We start from the raw sequence: 23,914 nt of genomic DNA, 5'->3' as shown, positions 1-23,914 counted from the left end.
AGGCTTGGTTGAATAAGGCCTGAATATTTCACAATGGTCATAACTCCAATTCAACCTAAGGCGGGGAACATACTCTGGATTCCATACCTCTCTACAGAACAAAGAAGGTGTCAGTAGGTCGATAACGAAAATATTGACACTACTGATTCTGACCTGCTTGCTTTTCAAGAACAGGACTGATACAAAGCTACGGTGTTTTCTTTATGTTATAAGAATTGAGGTTTCCTGTAGAACCGTCCCAAAAATAACACTTTTACCTTCGTCTCCAGAAGTGCAATGTCATTCTCAGCAAGCCTGGCGCACTGGCTGATACAGTCCTCGCTATTTTCACGTTCTTATCAAGAGATTGCATCAGCCTACCTGCTAGTTTGTGATTGGCATTTTTAAATCAACTTGTACACCAGGTATTGCTGGAAAGTCAAATCGAAGATGCATTCAAGTTAAAATTATAAAGAAAACACGATGGCTTAGAGTTCTAGGCTTTCTGGGTCTGGGTTTATGGCCGATTCAAAAGCAGGACGTTGTTCTTTCAATGTCCTTGGTTGTTAAGGTAGCACAGTTAATCATGACCATGACTTTTATTTTGGCTTTGTTGATGATTTGGTGATTGGTGAAGTTACACAATTCACTTGTGGCTAATAAATGTTGTTGTTGTTGTTGTTTTAAATTCACTCTGGTGCATTAGATGCTTCCAAATTGTGTTTATATTTAGCATTCTAAAGTAGACTCATTTTAATGTATTTTATTCTTTTTTGCCCGTTCAGTGAATTTTGTACTTGTCTTTTGACTATAGGACTGTTTGCAGTAGTTATTAAAATCTCACCATCTGGCATTAGTCAGAAGAGGATGGGTTGTCTTTTGAGTCTGGTTTCTCTCAAGGGCACTTCTTTATTCCATCTCAGGGAGTTTATTCTTACCCAATGTTGCCTCTGGCTTGTTCATTAGGGATGGTTAGGGATTTCTGTAAAGCTGCTTTGTGCCAATGTGGTATAAAAAATAACATAAAATTTACATTTTATTGAAAGTGACTTACAGCCAATCTGCTTTTGAGTCGTAGGTTCATCCATGGAAATCAATATAAGGTTTTAATATATAATGTGGAGGTTATAAGGAGCTGTAATTTCCAAACTGAACATTAATAATCCTGATCATCATTTCAGCCTCATGTAGGGGGGGCTGTTTGTTTGATATATAGTGAAACAATGATGTAAATACATTAATTGGCCACGAAAGGTCTAAATAAGTGACATAATACTGTGTAAGCATTATATAGTGTGCAGTTATCAATTTTGAAATATGTCATATAGCTTATGACAGCTTTGGATTTCCTTCTGGAGAAATTTTGCAGCTCTACTGTAAGTTAGAGTGTGAATATCCTAAAAGCAGCAAATGTATTCATGATGATTTATTTATAGGCTGTAGAGACAACCTCGGTGTCAGTCCGACAGGCCCAACTTGTGGATTGCAGAAAAGGACTGGAAAAAAAATCCCACTGTGTGTAGGAGTCTGCAAGACACCATGCTGGCTACAATTTCATTGTCAAGTTACAATGGAAATTCTTCTATTTTAATATAGCACTTGGATTTCTCTTTTCTTTCTCCCTGCCTCACACAACAAACTGTAATCCCCCAAATGCCCAATTAACAATTACAAACATGATGTAACACCTACAGTATTCAGTTCAGGGACATAGTAAAAACATATGGAATATGCAATATGAGAACACATACACACACATAATATTTCCATCCATATTATATATAAATTAACTTCCATAAATACAGCACCCAAATGTATTTCCTTATCCAAACAGGTACATATAGCCAGAATAGAACTTAATCAATTCCAAAACTTAAAAAACTAAAATAATACTAATAATCACTATTAAATCTGATACAGGTGTATAGACTGTGATCCATGATTATTTTCTTATGTTTTTTTCTTACAGGTACATGTATTGGTGAGATGAACAGTTTTGTTTCATTTTTTGCGAACTGCTGACAATATTTCTCCTAAATTCAAAATATAACTATTGTTATTTAGAGTGTATATTTAAAGGAAATGACAACACATCAAAATAACCCAAGATCATGCAGTATTTGCAGAGCTTTAATAACTCAAATAAAACAAAATGCAAATAATTTGTAAACAAATTGTGTTAATGCTTTGGCTAAATAACATTAAGAAATCAGTATTTGGTGGAATAACCCTGATTTGCATGCGTTTTGGCTCCATGCTCTCCAAAAGTTTTTCACATTGCTGTTGGGGAACTTCATACCACTCTTTTATACCACAAAAAGCAAACAGCTCAGCTTTGCTCGATGGTTTGTGACCATCCATCTTCCTCTTGATGACATTCCAGAGGTTTTCAATAGGGTTCAATTCTGGAGATTGGGCAGTGGTCTCTCTCTTTTCCAGAACTGTATATATATATATATATATCATAACCATATGTCATTTTTCCCCAATCTGGTACCACAAAGTTTGAAGCATAGAATTGTATAGGACATCTTTGTATGGTTTGTACAGTGTAGCATAATAATTTCCCCTCATTGGAACTTAGGAGCCCCTACCTCAAGTAAGTGGCAGAATGACAATTCCTCATGCATAAAAAAGTCAATAAAACATGATTGGAGTGGAAAAACTTCAAATTAAGTTCACTATTTCATCATGTTGAGTTTACTGTTCAACATATCGAGGCTTGTACCAAAGGTTAAACCATGTTAAAATGACTATAATTGCATTAAAGCATCATTTAATCCTATTGTTAGAGCACTCTCAGAAATAAGGTAACTGTCTTCTTCTTTGTCCCGCTGGTGTTATATCTCTTTTTTTTCTACTTTTAGTATATATCTTATACCTTTAACAATAATTCAAGGTACGTAATTGGACCTTAAGGACCTATGTATACTTAAAGCTTTAATAGTTTTGCTTTTAAGCCAACTAAAGGTACACCACATGTACCTTTCTAGGTATTAGATGCATACTATACATGTAAAAAATGTACCCTTGATGGTACCACCCCAGAGACAAGAAAAAGTATCTTCAGAATATTTATTACTGGAATTAGACAACACATTTAGATTGACTTTAATCTTGCTGCTCAATTACTTTAAACCAAAGTTTGAAACATAACATATATTACTTTATTAAATGAGCCAGAATTATGAACACAAACTATTAAATTAGTTTAAAAAGTCTAAATAAACTAAAAAAAAAAAGAAGAAGAAGCTTTTTTGGTTTATAATTGAGGAAAGAAGATAGGGCAAGAGAAGGGTAGGACATCTAGCTGCATACAAATGTACAGTAGACGACAGCTGTGATCAAGGGTAATGAAGTTTAGTTAATGTTATTAGGCATGCATAAAGCAGAGCACCTTCATGGGATGTGTTGGTACGCAAAAGAGCAAAGAAAAAGTGCCAGTACACATTGATTTGCTAAGCTGTTTGACGTTTAAAACTAAATGCAACAGAGTCTGAATGGAAATTAAAGTAAACTCTGAATGAATCTCTGAATTCTGTTTAGTCTTTGCTTCTTGGTGGGTGTGCCTATCTGAAATTATAACTTATATACGCAGCAGGTGTTGATTCAACAAGAGATTTTTTTGCTTTGGTGCTGACTTTAGACCCTCACGACATTAGTCGTGATCTCTCTTTCCCTCCCTCTCTCTCTCCTTCCTTTCCTCTCTTTCCATCTCTCTGTCTCTCTCTCTCTCCACCCCCATCTCTCTCTCTTCTTCTTTTCCTCTCCTTCTCTCTCTCTCTCTCTCTCTCCACCCCCGTCTCTCTCTCTCTCTCTCTCTCTCTGGCCGGGAGGTGGGTCTTTATGCTCTTGCTTGCTGTCAGTACTCTCAGCATCACTGCACTCCTCAGCCTCCTCCTGTCATGGACTGTGGAGAGAAAAGCCGGTGCTATTCGTTCACCTTGTCTTCATAACGGAATACTTTCTAAAAGACATTAAGGATTTCCCCCCCCACTAATCTTTTTCCCCCCCATCTCATCATGTACATAGGCGCTCTTATGTAGCCCAAAACCGCATTCAGACACGCCGCACATTTTTCCCTATTTTTTTCCCCCCGGATTCATTAACTCGGTTTTGGACCATGGATGTTGGGCTGTGTTTCGTGGTGCTTTTGAGGATTTTGCTGTTTTCCAGCGTCTTTCATGGCTGTGTGTTGTCGGTGCTCGACTGCCCGCCGGCCTGCACCTGTTCCTCCACCGACATTTACTGCAATAAATCGGACGGGGGGAATTTCTTCCCTCTGCTCGCTCTGCAGGACAGCAGCAACGGCAGCAGCGGCGGCGGAGACATCGAAGACCTGTTCAGAAACATCACCACCATGTAATTATGCTTTCGTTTGCATTCCCTTTACATCGAAATCCTCGTTTTCAGCGCTAACCATAACTAACTCCACTGGCGTTTAGAACGGCTCCTTTGGCCGCGCGTGCTAACTTCTCTTCCGTCCTTTTTCTGACAGGTTGGTCACTATAGCAACACATTTAGGTTGCTGCTGTGAGCTACACCATCAGGGAATTACTTACATAAAGTAGTTTTGCATTTTATTCATAATGAAATACTGACATTTTAGTTGTTGTTGTTTTTTAAAGTACCATACTTAAACCGTCAGCGAGTTTTGGTCGGTTATCGATATCGTGTAGCCTGGCGGTGTTGAGGGGAATATAATAATAAGCAGCATCATTTATTCTCTAGCATCCGGTTAAGCAAAGCTTATACAAAGTAGCACCATCACAACAATTTGTTAATTAAATAAACACTTGTTAAACACATGTGTGTGACTGGGTAGGCTATTCTTTTATTAATAGACACTATTATGGTTGCTAGGTTCAATCACCTATTATTCAGCATCTGAACCGAACAGTTTGGCACCAAACAGATTTTTTTGTATTAATGGTAAACGCTACGTGCCGTTACTTCATTTTATTTCTCTCCTCACTGCGGAAAAATACTCATCTCTACTGAGAGCAAACCTCGAGTGATTTCACGGGCTGAATCCCAAATGTCTCTCTGGTGCACATATAATGCACTAGGTATGATGTAGAAACCATTATTTCATACCCTGTTTAGTGCACTCATACAGAGAGGTAGGGGCTAAATCGCGTACGAGAAGACACGGTGTGAGAAATTTACCGTGTATATATATATATATATATATATATATTTCCTATTTTATTCAATGTGTTAATTCGTCAATAATTGTTGCTCAAAAGTCTGGGTCAAGCTCGGATTATAGGTTTTAAATTAACACTGGGCTTGTTGCTGTATAGCCCTTGTTGACCACAGCATGCTGTCCATTATTTTTGCTTTTACTTATGTATCATATCAATGTGACAAAACCAGTACATATATATTTTTTTACCCCTTTTTAAAAATGGATTTTATTATTATTATTATTATTATTATTATTATTATTATTATTATTATTACATTTGAATGTTTTATGTGCATTAATCCAGGACAAATAAAAATCAGATATTCTCCATTCCTATAACTCCAATATTCAATCTGCATTAGATGAATGTAGGTGTTTTCCATATGTTAAAATCAGCACAACGGTATCCACACAGCCAAGATTACGTCTGTAGAAGTATCAAATGAAAGTCAAATCTCATACAATGTGCTAAAACTGCCTAACGTTGCTTCTTTTATTAGTAAGTGTCTGTTTTGATGGTAACCCATAATTCCTGTATGCCAGCCTTTATATATATATTTTTATTCCAGTAACGCAACAAAACCATCTGCTGAAAATGTGTGCTTTGAGATGGTTAAATTGCACTGCATTACATAATGTTCATTGTCCGCACGTAGACACTGCTTTTGTTCCAATCAGCAACAAGTCCCATATCTCCTGCAAGAGAGCAGAAAGCAGCAGTTTATGCTGCTGATGTATTCAGGACTCTCAGCTGCAGTTCAATTTGCATGCTGTCTTCGAGGATTGTAGGCAACATTAGAAGACAAGGAACGCAAACATACATAGGTATCTAGTTTAAGACATGGCAAGTCTGAATAGTATTTTTACCAGGAGTACCTGATGAGTCATAAAAGAGCCTGTGAGCTTGTTAGTGTAGCTTGAAATCATCCACTTTTGGATGATTTTGGTTAAATAAGCAGCTCAGTGTATTTCCACATGAGACAAAAGGATCTTGAGTGTATTCTATTAGGATGTCTAGCTGTAACACTTGCATAGAAACAAATGCTGATTCTCTGTATTAGGGTTTATTCTAGAGTACCTTTCAAACAGGATGTGTTGGTCAGTCAGCTATACCATGCAGCATAATGATATTTTAGTTTTTTTTTTTTGCTGTGTCCTTCTCTCCAGTCTGGTAAAGGAAATAGCTCCCCAAATGGCTCCTGGTTGGACATATTGTCAGCTACATATGGTATTGAAGCTATTATTTCATTCCTGAGGTAATGCACTTAAATAAGGTGCTCTGAGCCAGTTGGGAACCATTTTTTAGACATAGCCATAACGCTCGGCTAGGGTCAAAACACAGGATGACAGGAAGCCATAATCACCATCACAGCAGGTAAGAAAAGGTCAAATATAATGTGATGAGCTACAAACAAGTGAATTAGTAAATTTGGGAAGTAAAAATAAGCAGAAAAGAAAAGAACCTGGTATAGACTAACATTTTACAACACATATTACAGCTCCAGGGACAGTTATTAAGATGTATTTAGAGTATTCCTACATCCAGTAAAGAGAAGTGATAGTATTGATCTGTCATTACTGTACAAAAATACAATATACTGTTCACAATACAGTATATGTAAATGAACATTTATAGCAAAATAAATTACACTTACTATCTATAGAATTTAATGGCCAAACATAATTTAGTAATTGGATTATTGTAGCATTAAGGATAAAAACTGTGGTCCAACTGTTCACAAAGGCATTAAATGTGGGAATGGATGGTCTACAGACACTACACAGATGCCACTCAGAATTAGAGAGTGGATCACTGAAGCCTGTTATTCTTGGCCACTACTAGATAGCTAACTATGATTTTTAATGCATAGAGTCACCAGTGGAAACACAGACAAAAATTAAAATTGAACTGAATGCTTTAAGAGACACAAACAGGACAGACTATATACACTTTTATGAAGTACTTTCTAAATTGCTGGGACAGAAATATGAAACAGTAGGAGGCAAAAAGGAAGACACCAGTTGCATTTGACTTCTAAACAGTTTGGTTTAAGGGCAGGACTTCTCACTTTTAATGGAAAACTGGATAGAAAGAGGTGTTGTGTAGGAAAGAGTACTTTCCCAATCCATTATTTAGTCAAGATTGCACACATTATACATTAAGTGACTTTGGTTTGAAAATTGAGCTCCAGCTATGCTCTCCAGGCTTATAAACACAATGTTAGTATAAACATGATGTAAGAGCTGTTGCTTGTTAGCCATATAATTAATCTGGGAGCTGCAGTTCTATCCACTAGCATGCTTGATTCATTATTGTAAATTATTATCAAAGTAACTAATCTATTTATTATCAAAGCCACTTGAATGTGTTTAAGGCTGACAAAGTGCCATTGGAGTTTGCTGATCATTTGGATGGCAAATGGGAAGTTAATTCACCTTTCAGTGCAGACTTTATTCACTGAGTTCAAAACAATCTACAGCAATGTTGAAACTAACACCAAAGCTGTTCTCCTGTGTGGGTGTCGTTCCCGGAGTGGTTTGATGAATGTCATGACAAATCACTGAAATGGCTCTTGAGTAATTTAGGCCTTTTAATATGAACATGTCAAAGGAGCATTGAAAATCTGTATGTAATTAATCATCTTTTTATAAATGGCCACATTCTTTTGGGTTAGAATCATAGCTTACCACATACTTTCAACACCTTGGACAGCTCCCCCATAGAAAGACTGTCTGTCTATCTATCTATCTATCTATCTATCTATCTATCTATCTATCTATCTATCTATCTATCTATCTATCTATCTATCTATCTATCTATCTATCTGTCTGTCTGTCTGTCTGTCTATCTATCTATCTTTGTATACAGCCTTGCTGTACAGTATTTCATGATGAAAGTGATGTACTTGTGACTTGTGAACACACTTTGTTTAGACTACCGTGCTGTATTTGAGAATAAAGAGCGATGTGTTAGAATTATAGAGTCTGGCGTCTTGGCATGACTGAGTGCAATCGTACGCAACAGCCTGCGAGTTATAAAACAATTTGTAAAACTGCAAGTATGTCACCATCCCCAGATGTCTACTTTCGCCTATTCATGTGTTAATTCATGATGCGCTTGTCTGGACATTTAAATGTGTGAAGAAATACAACTTTAAAAATTCTTCTGTTGGAAAATACATCCTTTATGGTAATCATTCAGTCCTAAATTATATCTCATTGTTGTAGTATCTTTAATTTCAGTGCTTAGTCTTGGTTTGGGTTTTAGAGTCCAGCCTAAATATGGCTGTTGTCATGATCCAGATTAAAGAAGACACTTCCATGCTTATAATTTTACTTTATACTTTGGCCATAACAAATGTATTTTCCTTAAACCTAATAACTTAATAAATTCAGACGTATGGTCCCCAAACTATATACATTTTTATTATTTTTATTTCATAGTCACTTGCAGAAATTAATGAATAATATCCTTAACTAGAATAGCTAAATAATCTAATAAAATAAAATTTATATAGCCCTTTAAACAACAGATATTGTCACAAATCAGCTTTACAGAAACCCATGTAGATTTAGTATTTTCAGTTCATTGATTATAATATAATATTCAATTTAGAAGAGTCCAGTCAAATTCAAAAAGAAAGTCAGACCCAAGTGCAATAATTACTGCTTTTGCTACTGCCTGTAGAAGTAAAAGTTTGTTCAAGTCGATTTTTGTGTTATCTTGCTAACTAGGTCAGGGCTGCCATCTGAGAATTAGGAGGAGCATTGGGCTCAACTCCCCAGCAAACCAAGCTGCAGCAAAACTGCCTGTACATGTGACCCTGCTTATCCCATGCACCATCTCTCTCTCTCTATTTCTCTCTCTCTCTCTCTCTCTCTCTCTCTCTCTCTCACACACACACACACACATCTGCAGAATGCTGGTAGAAGTTGCCTTCATGAACTCGGCCTTGCAGCATTTTCAGTTATCATGGCTGAAGTAACAGCGTGGCTGGTGGAAGCTGCTCCTACGTCAGTATGAAAGACCTTCTATGAGCCATCTGCAGAGGCTCCACTTTTACTCAGGAATATAAATGAAGAACCTTCTTAGGCAACAATCAAAAGACACATTGATAACCTGTGTGGAGGGGAAGCAACCACAATCTGAGAGGGAAGAGGTTACGGTCAGAGAATAAGGCCGGAGGGTTTGAAGTAATGAAACTGTGTGTCAAATGACTGTCATTAAATACATGCAGTGGATATACACACCATTGTTCAAATTGCAGGTTTTTGTGATGGAAATCATGAAACCAAGCCCAAGCATATCAGATGATTATGTTTCCATCTTTATTGTGATATAGCAACCAGCAAAAATCCAGGTGAAAAACACATAGAAACATTTTGGGGAGGAGAATGAAAAGAAAAATATGTTACAATAAAAGAACTTACATAGCATGTATAGGATCTTATTGTCAAAAGGCATCGATCGGGAAAAGGGTATGAAAGAATTTCCAAAACATAAGATGTACCAAAAACACACTAAATGCCATCATTAACAAGTGAAGAAAATGGGGCACCACTGTGACATTACTGAGAACAGGATGTCCCTCCAAAATTGTAAAAAAAGACAAGAAGAATAAGTAAAGACCTACTGCAACATTAAAGGAGCTTCAAGAATATCTGGGACATGCTGCACACTCCTTGAATGTGACCGTAATCTCTAATATTCTTCAGATAGCTGGGTGTAGGATGACTTGACAGAAGCTGAGTCTCAGAAAAAAAATCCAAGACCCGAAACCATCTGGCAAGATGTGTAATTGTCTGATGAGACCTAGGTAAACGTTTTGGTAATAATTCTAAAAGATTTTGGTGCTGAACCAAGACAGCTAATCACCCAAAGAACACTGCACCCATGGTAAAGCACAGTGAGGGCAGCATCATGTTATAAGGCTTCTTGCTTTCATCTGGGCCTAGTCAAGAAAGAAGGGATCTTGGATAGCTCCAAATACCAGTCTGTTTTGCCATAAAATGTCTCTGCAGATCTCGACAGCTGAAGATTAAACATTTTCCCCTAAACACAAATCCAAGTCCACAAAGGAATGACTTCAAACAAAGATGATCATTGTTTAGGAATGGTCTAGCCTAAATCCTATTGAAAACCTGTGGAATGACTTTATATCCTTTGCAATTTGATTGGTTTGGATCAAGGAAGAGTGAAATAAAATTGCTAAAGCATTATGAGCCAAGTTGGTAGATTTTTAACAAAATAAAACTGAGCACTGTATTACAAGCAAAAGGTGCTTTAGCAAAGAATGTGGGAAGCGATAGTCACACTAATACAACACGGTTATTGTAATGGAATAATGGATACACCTATGGACTCAGGGCTCAACCCATTGCAGGGCACAATCACCCATATAATCCACTCAAACACCATGGACAACTTAGAGAAGCCAATAAACCTACCTTACATTTCTTTGGATCAGGGAAGAAAACTAGAGTAACCAGAGGAAACTCTTGAAACATGGAAACGGCAGGATTTAAACACCAAACCATGCCCACAAAATTTAACCACATTGTCCTAATTCATCTGAATTCATCAGGTAGTTTCATTCCATCAGGCTGTATTTGTTTTATCTCACAGCAACATTTAAGAATAAACTATATATGGTCTGGTGAGTTATGCAACAGAAATGTATTTGTCCTGACTTGCTATTTTTTTCCACATAAGGAAATGGTGCACACTTTATCTGAGAAGCACAGCTGCCACCAAAAAATGCTGCCTATCTAAGCAACCATTACCCAATATTATAAAGTGTCCATGTTAGCAATATCTTATTCAGGAAGTAAATCACTTCATGTAGCATAAGTGATATATTGTGGACTACAAATAAATGTGATGGGACACTTTTTAATTATGAAGACTTGTTAGGTTTGCCTTGACACTTCTAAGCCACCCCAAAAGTACTAATCACTTGGTTAGGGTTATTGCAAGACTAGGTGGGTGTACAAAAAAAAATCACAAGCTGTCAGTGAACAGGAAAACACATTAATCTGTTCCAAATGAATTTGACAAATGTTACATAAGCTGAGGAGCTTTTATTTTTAACCACACAGTGTTTTGTGTTCAGTCCCTGCAATATACATGGCACAATGTCCTCTATTAACTGCAATTTCAGTATTCAGTTGGCTTAAACACAGAGTTATAAATAGCCTTCAAATTTAGCTCAAGAGTTAACATTATTATGATTATCTCTTAGTCAAGACAAAAAGGGAGAGATGATAGACCTGTGGAGACCTGTGGAAAAATCAGCATACTGTCATGTTACACATGGCTAGATATAAAAAAAGAGATACATTCCCTATTCTTGCTTACCGTCTAGACAGTTTGGTCAGCAAGGTCAACACACATGCCCCCCGACCAGATGTTTCCAGTGTCATACCTGCTTCACTAATTGCTCACAAAGTAAAGGAACAGTATATTCACTTTGCAGGGTAAGGGTCATCACATGGGATCAGTGGCATAGAGGTACCATATGTTGCATAATACAAATAGGCAAGGTAGATTAAAGGGGCAATTTATCATTTTACCTTGTCTGTGAATATTTTCAGACCCTGAAACAGACTCTACCCCGGCTATAACTGAGCTCAGCCTTAAAAAAAAAAAAAAAGCCAACACTTGTGGTTTATGTAGTTTCAACCGAGTTTTGGGGCATGTTCAGTTAGGAAGTGATTGGAAATCACGGCATAAGTAGCTAAATATTATAGATCACCTCTTCAAATATGGGCCTCGTTTTAAATATACTGGAAGTGTCTATGGCTTGCTGTTGTTCATGAGCTAAATGTTCATGAGCCATTGCGATGCTGGATACATTCATTCATCCTGCATGGTCAGGATCATGGTAGATCATGGTGTCGTTACCAGGAAACACTGAACACGAAGCAGGAACACACACAGGATGGGACGCTGGTTCATGGTGGCAGAGTACCATGCACACACATCCACACTCCACAGCTAGGGACAATTCAGAGTAGCCAATCCACCTACCATCATGATTTTGTGAGATGGGAGAAAACTGGAAAGAAAACTGACATGGACACAGGAAGTACATACAAATATAGCTAGAATATTGCTCAGATTGTAGTTACTACATGATGTTATATAAGAGGTATCAAATAGTGGTGTCAATGACTTTTTTAAGGAGATCAGTGCAAATACTTTATGACTCCTGAATTCGTGATTGATTTCAAAGAGCCCTTAGGTGCTGTCTACCAGCATACAGCCGCATAATGACGTCCCTGAGATGTTGCACTACCACTATAGTAGCAAATTGGGTCTCTGAAGAACAGGTTGGTGCATCACTGGCACTGATAGCATGTAACAGCATGCACAACACAGCATGCACTCGCAATTAGCAGTAACAGCATGTTGCATGGGCAGCACCCTTCAGTATCGATTTTTTTGTCGTCTTGCTGTTCGGAGTAATTCTGGCAATACAAGAAGTGTAAGCAGTGAAGGGGAATAGGTATTTGCTGGCTTTTGACAGTTAAAATGGAAATAAGTGTGCAAAACATCTGATAAAAAGGTCACATCATGAAATAATCATCGCTTAATTGTTTATGCATGGAGCAAGAGAGAGAGAGGAGCCCGGAAAAAGAGCGAGAGCGAGGACATCCATATTACATTGAAGCATTTCTCTCTGGGCTTGTTTTTCAGGTTGAAATGACCAGACAGGCATTATATGTATAAAGAAATGCCAGCTGCAGTGTATGGCAGACTCAACAGACTCAACCTGGAAGCTAAAGGTTATTATATGGTTAAGGTGTGTCTTCTGAACCCTAATCTGTTTCTTGATAAAACTGGGACCCTCAAATGTAAAAAATAAATTTTGTGTGATTTGGGTTGAGTTTTATCCCCCAAAAATGTAGCATCTGGAGAATCCTGCTGATATTTTCAGCTGCCATGTCATCCTAATTTAGCGTCACTCTCATGCTGTTTTTAAAAAGCATGTAATTTTAATCTAGCTACTCGGTAATTGCTGAAAACCAATTAGGATCATTCAAGCTTGTTCATTAGTTTTGGCCCCGAAATGAATCAGAAATTATGAACAACAAGCAGAGATATGAGATGTTTCGAAATTATATGTATTGTTTTAAAGCCAAACGGGAGAGTTATGTATAATAGTAATAAATAAAACCTTTTTATTACAGATGTGTGGTCCTGCATCATTTTTGTGCGCCATTGCAGCCCCCTTTCAAGTGAAAAATTTTCCCCCACCATAAAATATTGAACTCTTCCAATCCATGAACAAAATTCCTTTGATCTTCTTTTTCTAGGTCATGTAAAAGACAAGTGTGACGTACGTTTCTTATGCCGACACATTTCTAATTAGGTTCAATTTAATTAATATTTTCTCTAATTTGTGCTCACACTGCTGGCAACACGTAATTTAAGAAAAAACAAAAAAACTAATCACTCAAGGGCTGTAATTTTAAAAAATGCAGTCGATAGTCTATTATGAAACGCTCCCTGAGCGGGCTGAGCACCTTCCTCCTCTTCCTCCTCCTCCTACTCCTCCTCCTTCTGGGGAAGTGTGTTCTTGCATGAATCGACTACAGTAGCAGCCCACACTGTGCATGTGTGTAGGCGCTGAGACCATGAAATGAAATGTCAGACCATTTGGAGTAGAATAGCTTTAGTAGAGCTCGACAGTGATAATAGCGTTAAAAAAATAAATAAATAGAGTTTTGATTTCTGTTAGACATGCTTAAACAGGTTTTCCCTTTTAACATTATACATGGAAAGTAATGCTTTGCTTCTTTTCATGTACGAAGATGAATATACAGTATTATTATCAAGTGTAGTATACAGGACTAATGGATAAATGAATGATAGATTTAATGCTTGCCTTCAATTTCCATTTAAGGAAAGCGAACATTCAATCGAATCTTAAAGTCGTGACATACGTAATTTTTATAATCACAGTGCTAAATTGATGATTGCAAAGCAGCTGCATTACTTGTTTAAAATACCATCTTCATATTTCTCACGGTTGATATAAATATGCTAATCCATTATTGCCTTTACTCCAATCCTAGGTACTCAGGTGCTACTGCAGTGTATTGGGAACTCTCTTCAACCTTTCATTTATTTCCCCCAGGCAAGCTTTTTGCTAGCTAGATAAGCCAGGCTGTTTTTTTTTCCACACACACATTTGAATGTCACTGCATATGTGAATAACACTTTTTTAGTGTTTGTTTATAGACCCTGAGCTTCAACATTAAAACAGAGGCCATGTTAAGATGAGGAAATTGACTTGGGGCACTTTTTCACCTATTAGTCCATTTTCCTGTTCTAAATCAAAGCACAGTTGATGACGGACTGGAAACACACACATAAAGATACATTTAAGTCATTGCTTGCTTCCTTGCAGTCAGGGTTAAATCATGTTTTGTCTGCAAATGAACTGCACAATAGTATCTAAATCTGCAACCCTCTTAAAATCATGTCCATTATTTCTATTGATGCCGGTATTGATAAGTATAGCGGCACTGTACAGCTTGTTCAAAATCCCATCTCCAAATTTCTTGTGAATGATATAAATGAACAAAAAGATTTTGAGCTTCACAGCATCCGGGAAGTTCTTTTAAAAACCTTGCAATGGACGTTTTCCGTGTCAGATATGACTGGACGTAGACTAGTTTTAATTTAAGAAGCTTAGTATCTAACAATCAAAATTAACCACTTCAAAGAATGCTTTTTCCCCGGAAATTTGGAATTGTACCATGACCACCTTTCTGCCAGTCATCTCAGAATGGTTGTCTTTGGTTTTGACTTGAATGTGATAGATGTCTACTAAGAAGGTAAATGCCCCAAGGGTTCAGAGTTCCTGAAAAGACTGAGAAGGTTAGACTTCTTTATTCCCTGCCATAGATTTCAGATTCCTCTAACATTCCCAAGCCAACCATAAGATATAATCTCTCCAGCAGGGCATTGGTCTACCCCTGGGGTCTCCATCTAGTCCATCTGTACAGCTGATACAGTGCCAGGAGGAGAAGTCCAGGAGGCAAAGTGCCCGAACCATCTGAACTTGCTCTTCTCAATTCAGAGGAGCATCAGCTCTACTCCACATTAAGTGATAAAACTTCCCAGTCTCTAATAATAAAGACAACCCTGGAGAATAGTTAAAGTCTACAATTCTAAGGTTGCATGGCATATACAAGGCCTTCTCTAAAACTGATATAAAGCCTACACAGGCATTTATAAAAGCTTATTTCAAGCTGTCAAGGAAAAGACTGCTTTTCTCAATTCTGATGTCATTTTCTGTTGAGTTAAGGTTATGTCAGGACTTTGTAGTCTGACTTGCTTTGGATTGTCATGACAGCTGACTTGGTACTATGATGTATTAGAAGAAATAGACATAACTCTGTCATTATGGTGTCATGGTTATGCCACGTGTTATCATATTAACCTTCTAGTGGAACACTGAGTGATAGAATCAATTGTCATGATGTCTTAAAGTAAGTGTCATAACAGTACCGTATGTCACGTTATGTCAACTTGACCTAAAAATGAACAAAATGAATCTGGATGTCTGTCGGATTAAGATTTTATACATGTTTCTGTTGTCACGAAAGAAATATGCAGGTGTCATGTAGCCTTATGTGTACTACATTAACACCTCTGGGGATCATTTAGCAAAGTCACATTTATGTAATGCCAACTGCTTCCTGTTGGCTTTCCTTTGTTGTTAACAAGATTTTCAAGTGTACCTTTAATGGACCTTGTTTAAAGTCAGAAGGTGTATATAATGAATGCTGTCCTCCTACCATTAGTACCCAAGGCTACTAGATTTCTCTCAGCCACATGTGTTTAAGCATTTCCTCCTTCACACTGTATATCAGCTTGCGAAGTAGTCACTGGTGTGCAAATGATGAGCTACTGCATGTTTGCATAAGGCTTCCAGATGGGAAGCGCTTTAACCGCACTCTAGTCTCTAACCCTTCACAGATTTGCATGCTATATAGATTTTTTGGACTTGCGCCAGTGCAATGTGACCATTTATTTAATTAAAAACTTCCAACGCAGCACATGAAAATGCACAGCACAACAGAAGGACGGGTAACAGGGCTGAGTGTGATTGTTTGTCATGTACAAAAACGCTGTACACAGCGTGTGTCTCTTCTTTATTTGCTGTGAGCAGACAAAATAGGCTTTATGCTCCATAGATTTAATCACAGGAATGGATTCTGTTGAAAAATTTGAGAGTTTTAAGTTTTACTGTTCAAGAGCCAATACTTGGACACAACAGTGATGTGTGGCCATGATATTGAATGCTAGAGACAAAAATTGTACTACCTCCCAGTAAATATTACAAGTCCATTACAGCTGAGGCTTTTAACATTGTGTCTCACCATAGGCACAAAAGTCACAGGAACACTCTCACTGAATGACCCACAGGAAGCACCATTTGAGATTTTTTAAAGTGTTTTAAGTCCCTAATAATGTCATGTCTCTGCTGAACAAGCACAAAAGATGCACTTGCCATTAATCAGCTCTTATGGACATAGCACTTATAGTATTTTTCTTGTCCCTTTGCGCAATTTCTTATTTTAAATCTGACGATTTTTGCTTTTTTGTGTTTTTGCTTTTTTGTGTTTTGTTTTAGTTCTGATAGTGTTTGCTTAGTCTATTCACTAAGCATAATTAGCTAATAAGACTGCTGCTGAAGCTTTGCAAATCTACAGTCTGGTTTATTAATAATCCAAGGCGGGTTTGTTTTTATCTGTTGTTTTCCTACCAACAAAAGGATAGCTTTAGCTTGCTAGCTCGTTTATTCCGGACTGTCCTGGGATACACGCTGCTTTAGCAACCCATGTTAAAGATTCTTTTATAAGCCTTTCGGATACGGTCATGGATCTACTTCACCATGGTAGCAATTAAAATTTGTCGTAGATAAGCAGGCTTAATAGAGTGTTATTTATTCCTTTGAAAACTGATGTGCCTTGCAGGCATCTCTTGTTTACATTGCAAAAATCTGGAATCTGCTGATCTGCACTCTAAAGTCAAGGCCAGGCGCGCCCAGCATTATAAAGAGTGCACTATGCGGCTTGAGATCAAAAGGGATTTTTGCCATGAATACTCAGTTTGTGAATGTTGACAGGACTCCACTAGCTAACAAGAGCTTGAGAAGACAAACAAATTTCTCGCTGACTCTTTCAACTGGAATTGTTTAACCTCTAAGTAGTAGTCGTTTCCAAGCTAGCTATGGCTCTTGCATTTCTTTGGAATAATTAATAGCCAGTATAATTTCTTTGTTAATGAATTTAGGCCTGCTTTTGTCTGTACTTTACTTTAATAATACTAATCACTGTAATCTTTTTTTTGTACACTTTGTACTTATTAAGACAGTTTGCATTGTGACAGCTAGCTATTAGATTTCAACTAGTGTGTATCGTCAAAGTTATTACCATGCTAGCTAACATTTGAGAGATTAGGGATAAAGCCTTTGCCAATGTTTTCCTCCTTGCTTCCTTAAAACAAAGCAATAATTTATCATCAGTAACTAAAATCAGTGGGATTTGAGACACATTTTTTGTGAATATCTCATACTTTAACTTTCATGCTTTAATTTACTTTAACTTGAAGCTGTACTTCAACTTTTACCAGAGGATTAATTAAAGGAGTAATTACACCTTTATTTGAGTGAGGAATTTCGGTATTTTACCACTTCTGGTGCCTCCATAAATGATTTGAAACCTGATATTTAATTTACCTGCAGGAGCAGGTTTTGAAGCAGATGCTCGCCTCTGCTTCTGGCATGTGATGTCACATCAACTCATTTTTATTTTGGACAGAAGGTGGGCGGAGGAAGAGGAGAAAAGTACAATACAGAATGCAGATACAGTTCAGGGTGGCTTTCTGTGTGCCTACGTTTAAAGTGCCAATCCAAGCCACGCTCATAAGCACAGCAGGGATGCTAAGGTTGATTCCTCACACTGCTGATTACTGATACATGAGGGGGGAAAAAAGAGAATCTGCCCCTCGAAGAGCTTGAATGTGCAAGGTAAAGTGCCTGCATATGTTGGCTTTGATGACCACTCCAGCAGCAGTTTGGATCACGAATACTTCATGCGGCGAAAAGCTCTTTTTAGAGTGCACAGTGAGGCCCAGTGGTCATCCGTTATGCTCTTTGTACTCTGGAAGGCTTTCGTGTTTACATGAATAAGTCATTGTCTCCAGGCGTAATCATATCTCGGTCATTATTCTCTCTGGGACTCATGGCAGTTTAGCTTCAGTCTGTGGGTGCTGGACCACAACATGGTCAAAATGAATTTACACAGTAAGAGCCTTCCTTTATTTCCAAAAAATAATAATACTAAAGTCGTAAGGCTTTTCTGTGGTGCAAATTAATGCATTTGTCAGCTACCTCTTAGAGCGAGAAAACCATAGATAAGCAGCATATATCTAATCAATGAAGTAAAATTTTTAATTTTAGCTCCGATTTCCACGGATTTGATTCTGTGATATGATACATTCTGATTTGGGATGACACTATACATGATAGAACTGTCAGCTAAGATATATTACCCATTACTCAAAACATAGACGTAGAAAAATTCAAAGCGAGTTTTCATTATCGGGATGCAATTAGGTGTGACATTGCGTAGTATGAATGGATTTAAAGTTTTAATCAGAGGTAAGTGGCAGAAGCGTCACACTGATGATTATATGCAGGCTTGTCTTATAAAAACAGTGCATCTGTGTATATATAAGGGCCCTGATAAGCTCAGCAAATGTAAACTTACAGACTGAGGCTGACGCACCCACAAACTAAGGGAGTAATGGCCGAGAGATCGTTACAGCTGGAGTCGTTGACTTATTCATGTAAACATGAAAGCTTTCCAGAGTACAAAGAGCATAACAGGTGACCACTGGGTCTCACTATGCTCTCTGGAAAGAGCTTTTCTCGGCATGAAGTATTCACAAACCAACATCCATTTTCTTGAACAGTCAGGAAATCAAAGCGTAGGTGTTCTAGAGGACCAGATGGGACATCAGATTTGGACAGACAATCAGCATAGGTGTCAGACTTCAGTCCAGGAGGGTCACAACACTGCAAGCTTGAAGGAGGACTTGTGGCCATCTTTGAGAGATGTTTCTGAGTAGCACACAGTTCTCAAAAGTAATAAACAAACAAAGGAGCAAGGTTTTCTCTGCTAGCCTGTTAACATAGCTTATATTAAACATCTAACTAGCATTGATAGTGGAGATTATAAAGATTTTTGACCATCTCTTTCCCTCATATATCCTCAAATTATCTTATTCTAACTTGCTGGCTTACGAAAACTGTGAAAATACCTTCTCATACAGTACTGTGAAAGGGAAAGGAAATTGACAGGTAGAGAGTTTCTACAGTTCTTTTCTTTCTGCTGGTAAAATCCCAGAACTTCTATCAGAAATGTAGTCCATTACTCAATAAATTATAAAATGTTCTCTCTAACTTTGAACAGTTTGGAGGAAAAATAAGTTTCTTTTCTACAGACTGGTTGTATGCATAAAATAGTTCCAAGGTTTTGACTGAGAAAAAACTAGAAAACCAAGTGTCCAATCTGACACAACACAAAATTTTTGATTGTGTTAAAAATAAATTATGAAAAGATGACAAATTCACAAATGTACTAAATCTCAAAGTATAATGGAAATTCATGGCCTTGGTTGACCAGCCATTAACTGTTGATGACGTTGGATTTCCTAGTATAATAGAGCATATTGTGCTCTTCTGCTGTTTCAGCCAAGGTAAGGTTGTGCTTTATACTATTATTTTTGCTGCATTGCCTACACAGTAATAAAAGTGAGGTAAAATGCTTTTTGGAAGCCAATTTAGTTAATTAGTTTAAATCAGCATAATAATTTTAGGAAATTTAGTCTATGTTAACTTTTTATTTATTAGCTCACTTTTATCTAAACGGACTGGCAATCATTTTTGTAATAAAAATAAATAAATAAATAAATAAATAAATAAAAATAAATCAGGTTTTATTCAGAGCATGTAAAAGTAAAAAAAGAAAATTAAATCACTTTTTTGGGCCTGGGTATCCTGTGATTCATTTTCAACAAGAAATTTCGTCACTTCTTTACAACTCTTACATACTGGAGGCTATACTCAAGAGCATTTCTGAATAGACAGCAACTTTTAATATATGAACTTTTGCCAAAGCATGCCTTCATGACTTGACCAGTCATATAAAGTCTCAGTGACAGGGCCACAATTCCAAATATAATTCAGCTCACCAGCTAATTACTGAGTGCTGATTTTACTGTGTCTAAAAGAGGCAAATCACAAATCTCTGTAGAGCTGTGGCACTGTTGGATCTGAGATTAACACTTCTGGTCTACAGTTAGCTATTTCTAGCAGAAGTGTCATCACAACTCATATCTCTGCATATCATATATTTACCATGTATTTACTTAGGCTCATAAGACAAACGGCTAAAATAAGCATTTCATTTCTTATTAGCAAATTCAGTGCAGACGCCGGCAGCAAAGGTGTTGGGTTTGCTTTGTTTTATTCTGGCTGCAGGTGCTAATTTGACAAATAAAATACATTACCTTGCTCCCGTTTGCAACCACAGTGCATAAGTAACTGCATTGCTATGCTGGAGGAATTCTTTTCACTTCTTCGAAGCTTTATTTTCAAATGAAAAATTTTTTGGATCCATCCTTTAATTCATCAGCTTTTTGCTCAATAGCTCACTACTCAATTGACTCACTCCTACTACTTCAACCTCATCACCACCATTTTGAGTGATGCATTTAATCTCCAAGTACATGCTCTCCTGTGTGGTGTGCGTTACTATGTACAATAGAAATGGACTGCCGTTCGTAATACGTAGGATGCACAATACACCGCCACAATACATGCAACATGAAGTGATATTGCACCAGTTTGCCACCCACAGTAAACCTAGTTATTCATACCTAGCGCTATTATTGTAATGAAACGGTAAATAGGCCACATCAGAGTACTTGTGAAAGGAAGCTGTGCCTTTATGAAATGAGGAGTTAATTTTCAGAGGCACAATTATATTAATGTTCATATCAGGGCTATTTCTTTGATGGAGTTGGACCCATGTAATTATTGATAATTGATTTGGATCAATTATCCATGATTAAATTGAAATATTAAATAGCACATGCATGCACAAGTGTATTCACATATGAATGGAGTCTTCCTGAACACACGTGAAAAGTCTGCTTTGAATTTGATGGAACTGAGCTGACCTTGTTACTTTTTCTTTCTCTATAGCCAACCAGAGAAAATTGTGAATGACTACAATGCGTTAGATGACAGTCTCACCTTCACAGATAATACAGAAAGCATTTTCAAGAAGGCCAGCCAGAGGTTGATTTAATTAGGAAGCTTAAAGTTTTGATGTGAAAAAAAGGTTTGTGGAAAGTGTCCTTTTTATGATCATACCTGAGTTTTGGAACTTAAATATAAAAAACAGAGGCACACTTTACCATAAAGGATCATTGGCCAGGAGAGAAAGCGGTTTGATTTGATGTTGAAGTCTCGTACCTAGCGCGCGTCACTCTGAATTTGATCTCGCCCTGAATTGTCGCCCTCATGTAGGTGATGTTTTGGCTGCCGATATTTGATTAAAAAAAAGAAGAAGCAAAAGCAAGCAAGCAAACAAACAAACAAAAAACATTTCCTTTGATCATAATGCTATTAACCTCTGTGCTATTCATGTTGTGTCTAACTGCATGCTATTTGTGCTGGCTGTTTATGTGGTTTTCCACAGTCAGACCAAACATACATTTTCAACATACTGTAGCAGAACAATGGTTGTCTTTGAAATAGCTGGCTTGATGCCTTGCAGCCTTCACTATCTCATAAGTCAGTGTCCTATAAGGCAGTCTTTTGTCAGTTGTAAAGGTGCTTGTTTATAAAGGAAATGCTTAAAACATGCTTTGAAGGTAGTGATGCATCACAACATTGCCAGGTTACTGATTTCAGGCTATTACGTTAACATGGGGGTTTGTGTGTGTGTGTGTGTGTGTGTGTAACAGAACAAAGATTTTGTTCTGTCAAAAATCTACCGTTAATTCATGTCCAATTATACATTTAATCTGTAAACAAACATAATCCTCTCTTTGGTAATGCCTTGAATGCAGTCTGTGGGCAGCTTTTTGGACACATCCTGTAAAGTCTCTCTTCTATTCTCATTCATTCATTATTCATCTTCAGTAAACCATTTATCCAGGTCAGGGTCATGGTGACTCCGGAGCCTATCCCGGGATCACATGGTGGTGGACAGGTGGGAATTCACTTTGAAGGAGATGTCGGTCTATTGCAGCACACATTCACACCTAATAGTAATTCAGAGTCATTAATTCATTTACTGCATGCATTTGTGAGGTTGGAGGAAACTGAAGAACCAGGAGGAAACCTGGACAACATAAGGAAACGCAACACAAACATTAAAAACAAGCACAGGATCAAGCTGGGGACTCTGGAGCTGTAATGCTGCCCTTTATTCTATTCTGTATGCTGATACAATGCCTATCTTTGGAAAGATGCTAGTGGAGAAAGCACTTAGCAATGATTGATTTGTCTGCCAAAAGCATTGTAATACAGCAGCCGTGCTGCAAGACTTTATTTAATAATTATTCCTTGTCTAATTTGATTCTACAAACGTAGCTGAAAGAGAAGAGTTTCTGTAAAAGGCAACATGAAATTACTAAGATAGTTTCAGCTTTGTGTCTTTAGTATTCATGAAGCTACAATATATATATAGTTGTTAACCCAAGTTAGATTGAACATGGCATGTTTACATGTTTATCTTAGGCAATTAGTAAAAAAATGATGCTTGTTTTGCTGTTCTAAAGCAGAAAATTGCATGACCACTTATCACAGATAATTTCAACTAAATTTCACGGTGTGTCAAAGCAGTGAACAGGAACCAAGAATCCAAGAGCTGGTGTTATTTCTGCTGGAAACACAAACAGTAGGACCTTTTCTTATAACCATAAGCCAAAATCTAAAATAATACAAAAAAAAATCAGAGTGCAGATCAGGAAACCTGAGTGGCAGGATACACAAGAAAATACAACAATGGTATGGTTCAGTGGTTCAGTGTGTGTTAGTATTCAGATACTGGTATGTGGATATGATAAGAAATGAATCATGAAATATGAAAATATGAAATCATGAGAAAGTCTAGCGAGTCTAGCATGCTAACTCGAACACTATAGATGATCTAGTGTTTTGATAGTTAGATTAGTCTCTGTTGTTGGAACAGCGGTTTGTCTGGACATGCTCAACAGGGAGGATTGTGAAGCTGATCAGATTTGTTTAATGGGATACTTTCCCAAATTCATCCATGATAATGAGATTTCTTTTATGCTGTTATCTTATAAGGTGTTATAAGGATTTATTATCAGAATAACTAACCCATAATGCACTGTGAACACGTCATATCCATAGATATAAGAAACTTGAAGAAGATGTATGTAAGTATGCCACATGAAAGGTGCTGCCCTCTTTTCATGGCTGATTGTCCCCATTGAGTTAAACAGAATATTTTTGTAACACTATGCAGCAAGTGAAAGTAAGAATCATTAACACCTCAAAGCAAGAGAACAAAAGATTACCTTTCACCAGCTTATTAGCATTTAATACTGGTTTTCTTGAATTGAAACTCAGCTCTTGACTACTGTTATTTGGTAGATCACGTGAATCAGGTAGATTAATT

General features: G+C 37.3%; 1 protein-coding gene across 2 annotated transcripts in view; it reads left to right on the top strand.

Moving 5' to 3' along the window:
* The first annotated feature begins 3,845 nt into the window (after positions 1–3,845).
* Positions 3,846–23,914, top strand: part of ntrk3b (neurotrophic tyrosine kinase, receptor, type 3b) — a 138,715-nt gene continuing 118,646 nt past the window's right edge. The window contains exon 1 of one of the 2 annotated variants that reach the window (XM_058400188.1): positions 3,846–4,341. In XM_058400188.1, coding sequence (XP_058256171.1) covers positions 4,103–4,341 — 239 coding nt within the window. In that variant the 5' untranslated portion in view covers positions 3,846–4,102. The remainder of the gene's footprint in view (positions 4,342–23,914) is intronic. The other variant, XM_058400189.1, reaches the window with a different exon arrangement.

The sequence above is a fragment of the Hemibagrus wyckioides genome, linkage group LG10 (genome assembly GCF_019097595.1).
Source record: "Hemibagrus wyckioides isolate EC202008001 linkage group LG10, SWU_Hwy_1.0, whole genome shotgun sequence".
Lineage (NCBI taxonomy): Eukaryota > Metazoa > Chordata > Actinopteri > Siluriformes > Bagridae > Hemibagrus > Hemibagrus wyckioides.
This window is presented reverse-complemented; position numbering and strand designations above follow the sequence as displayed.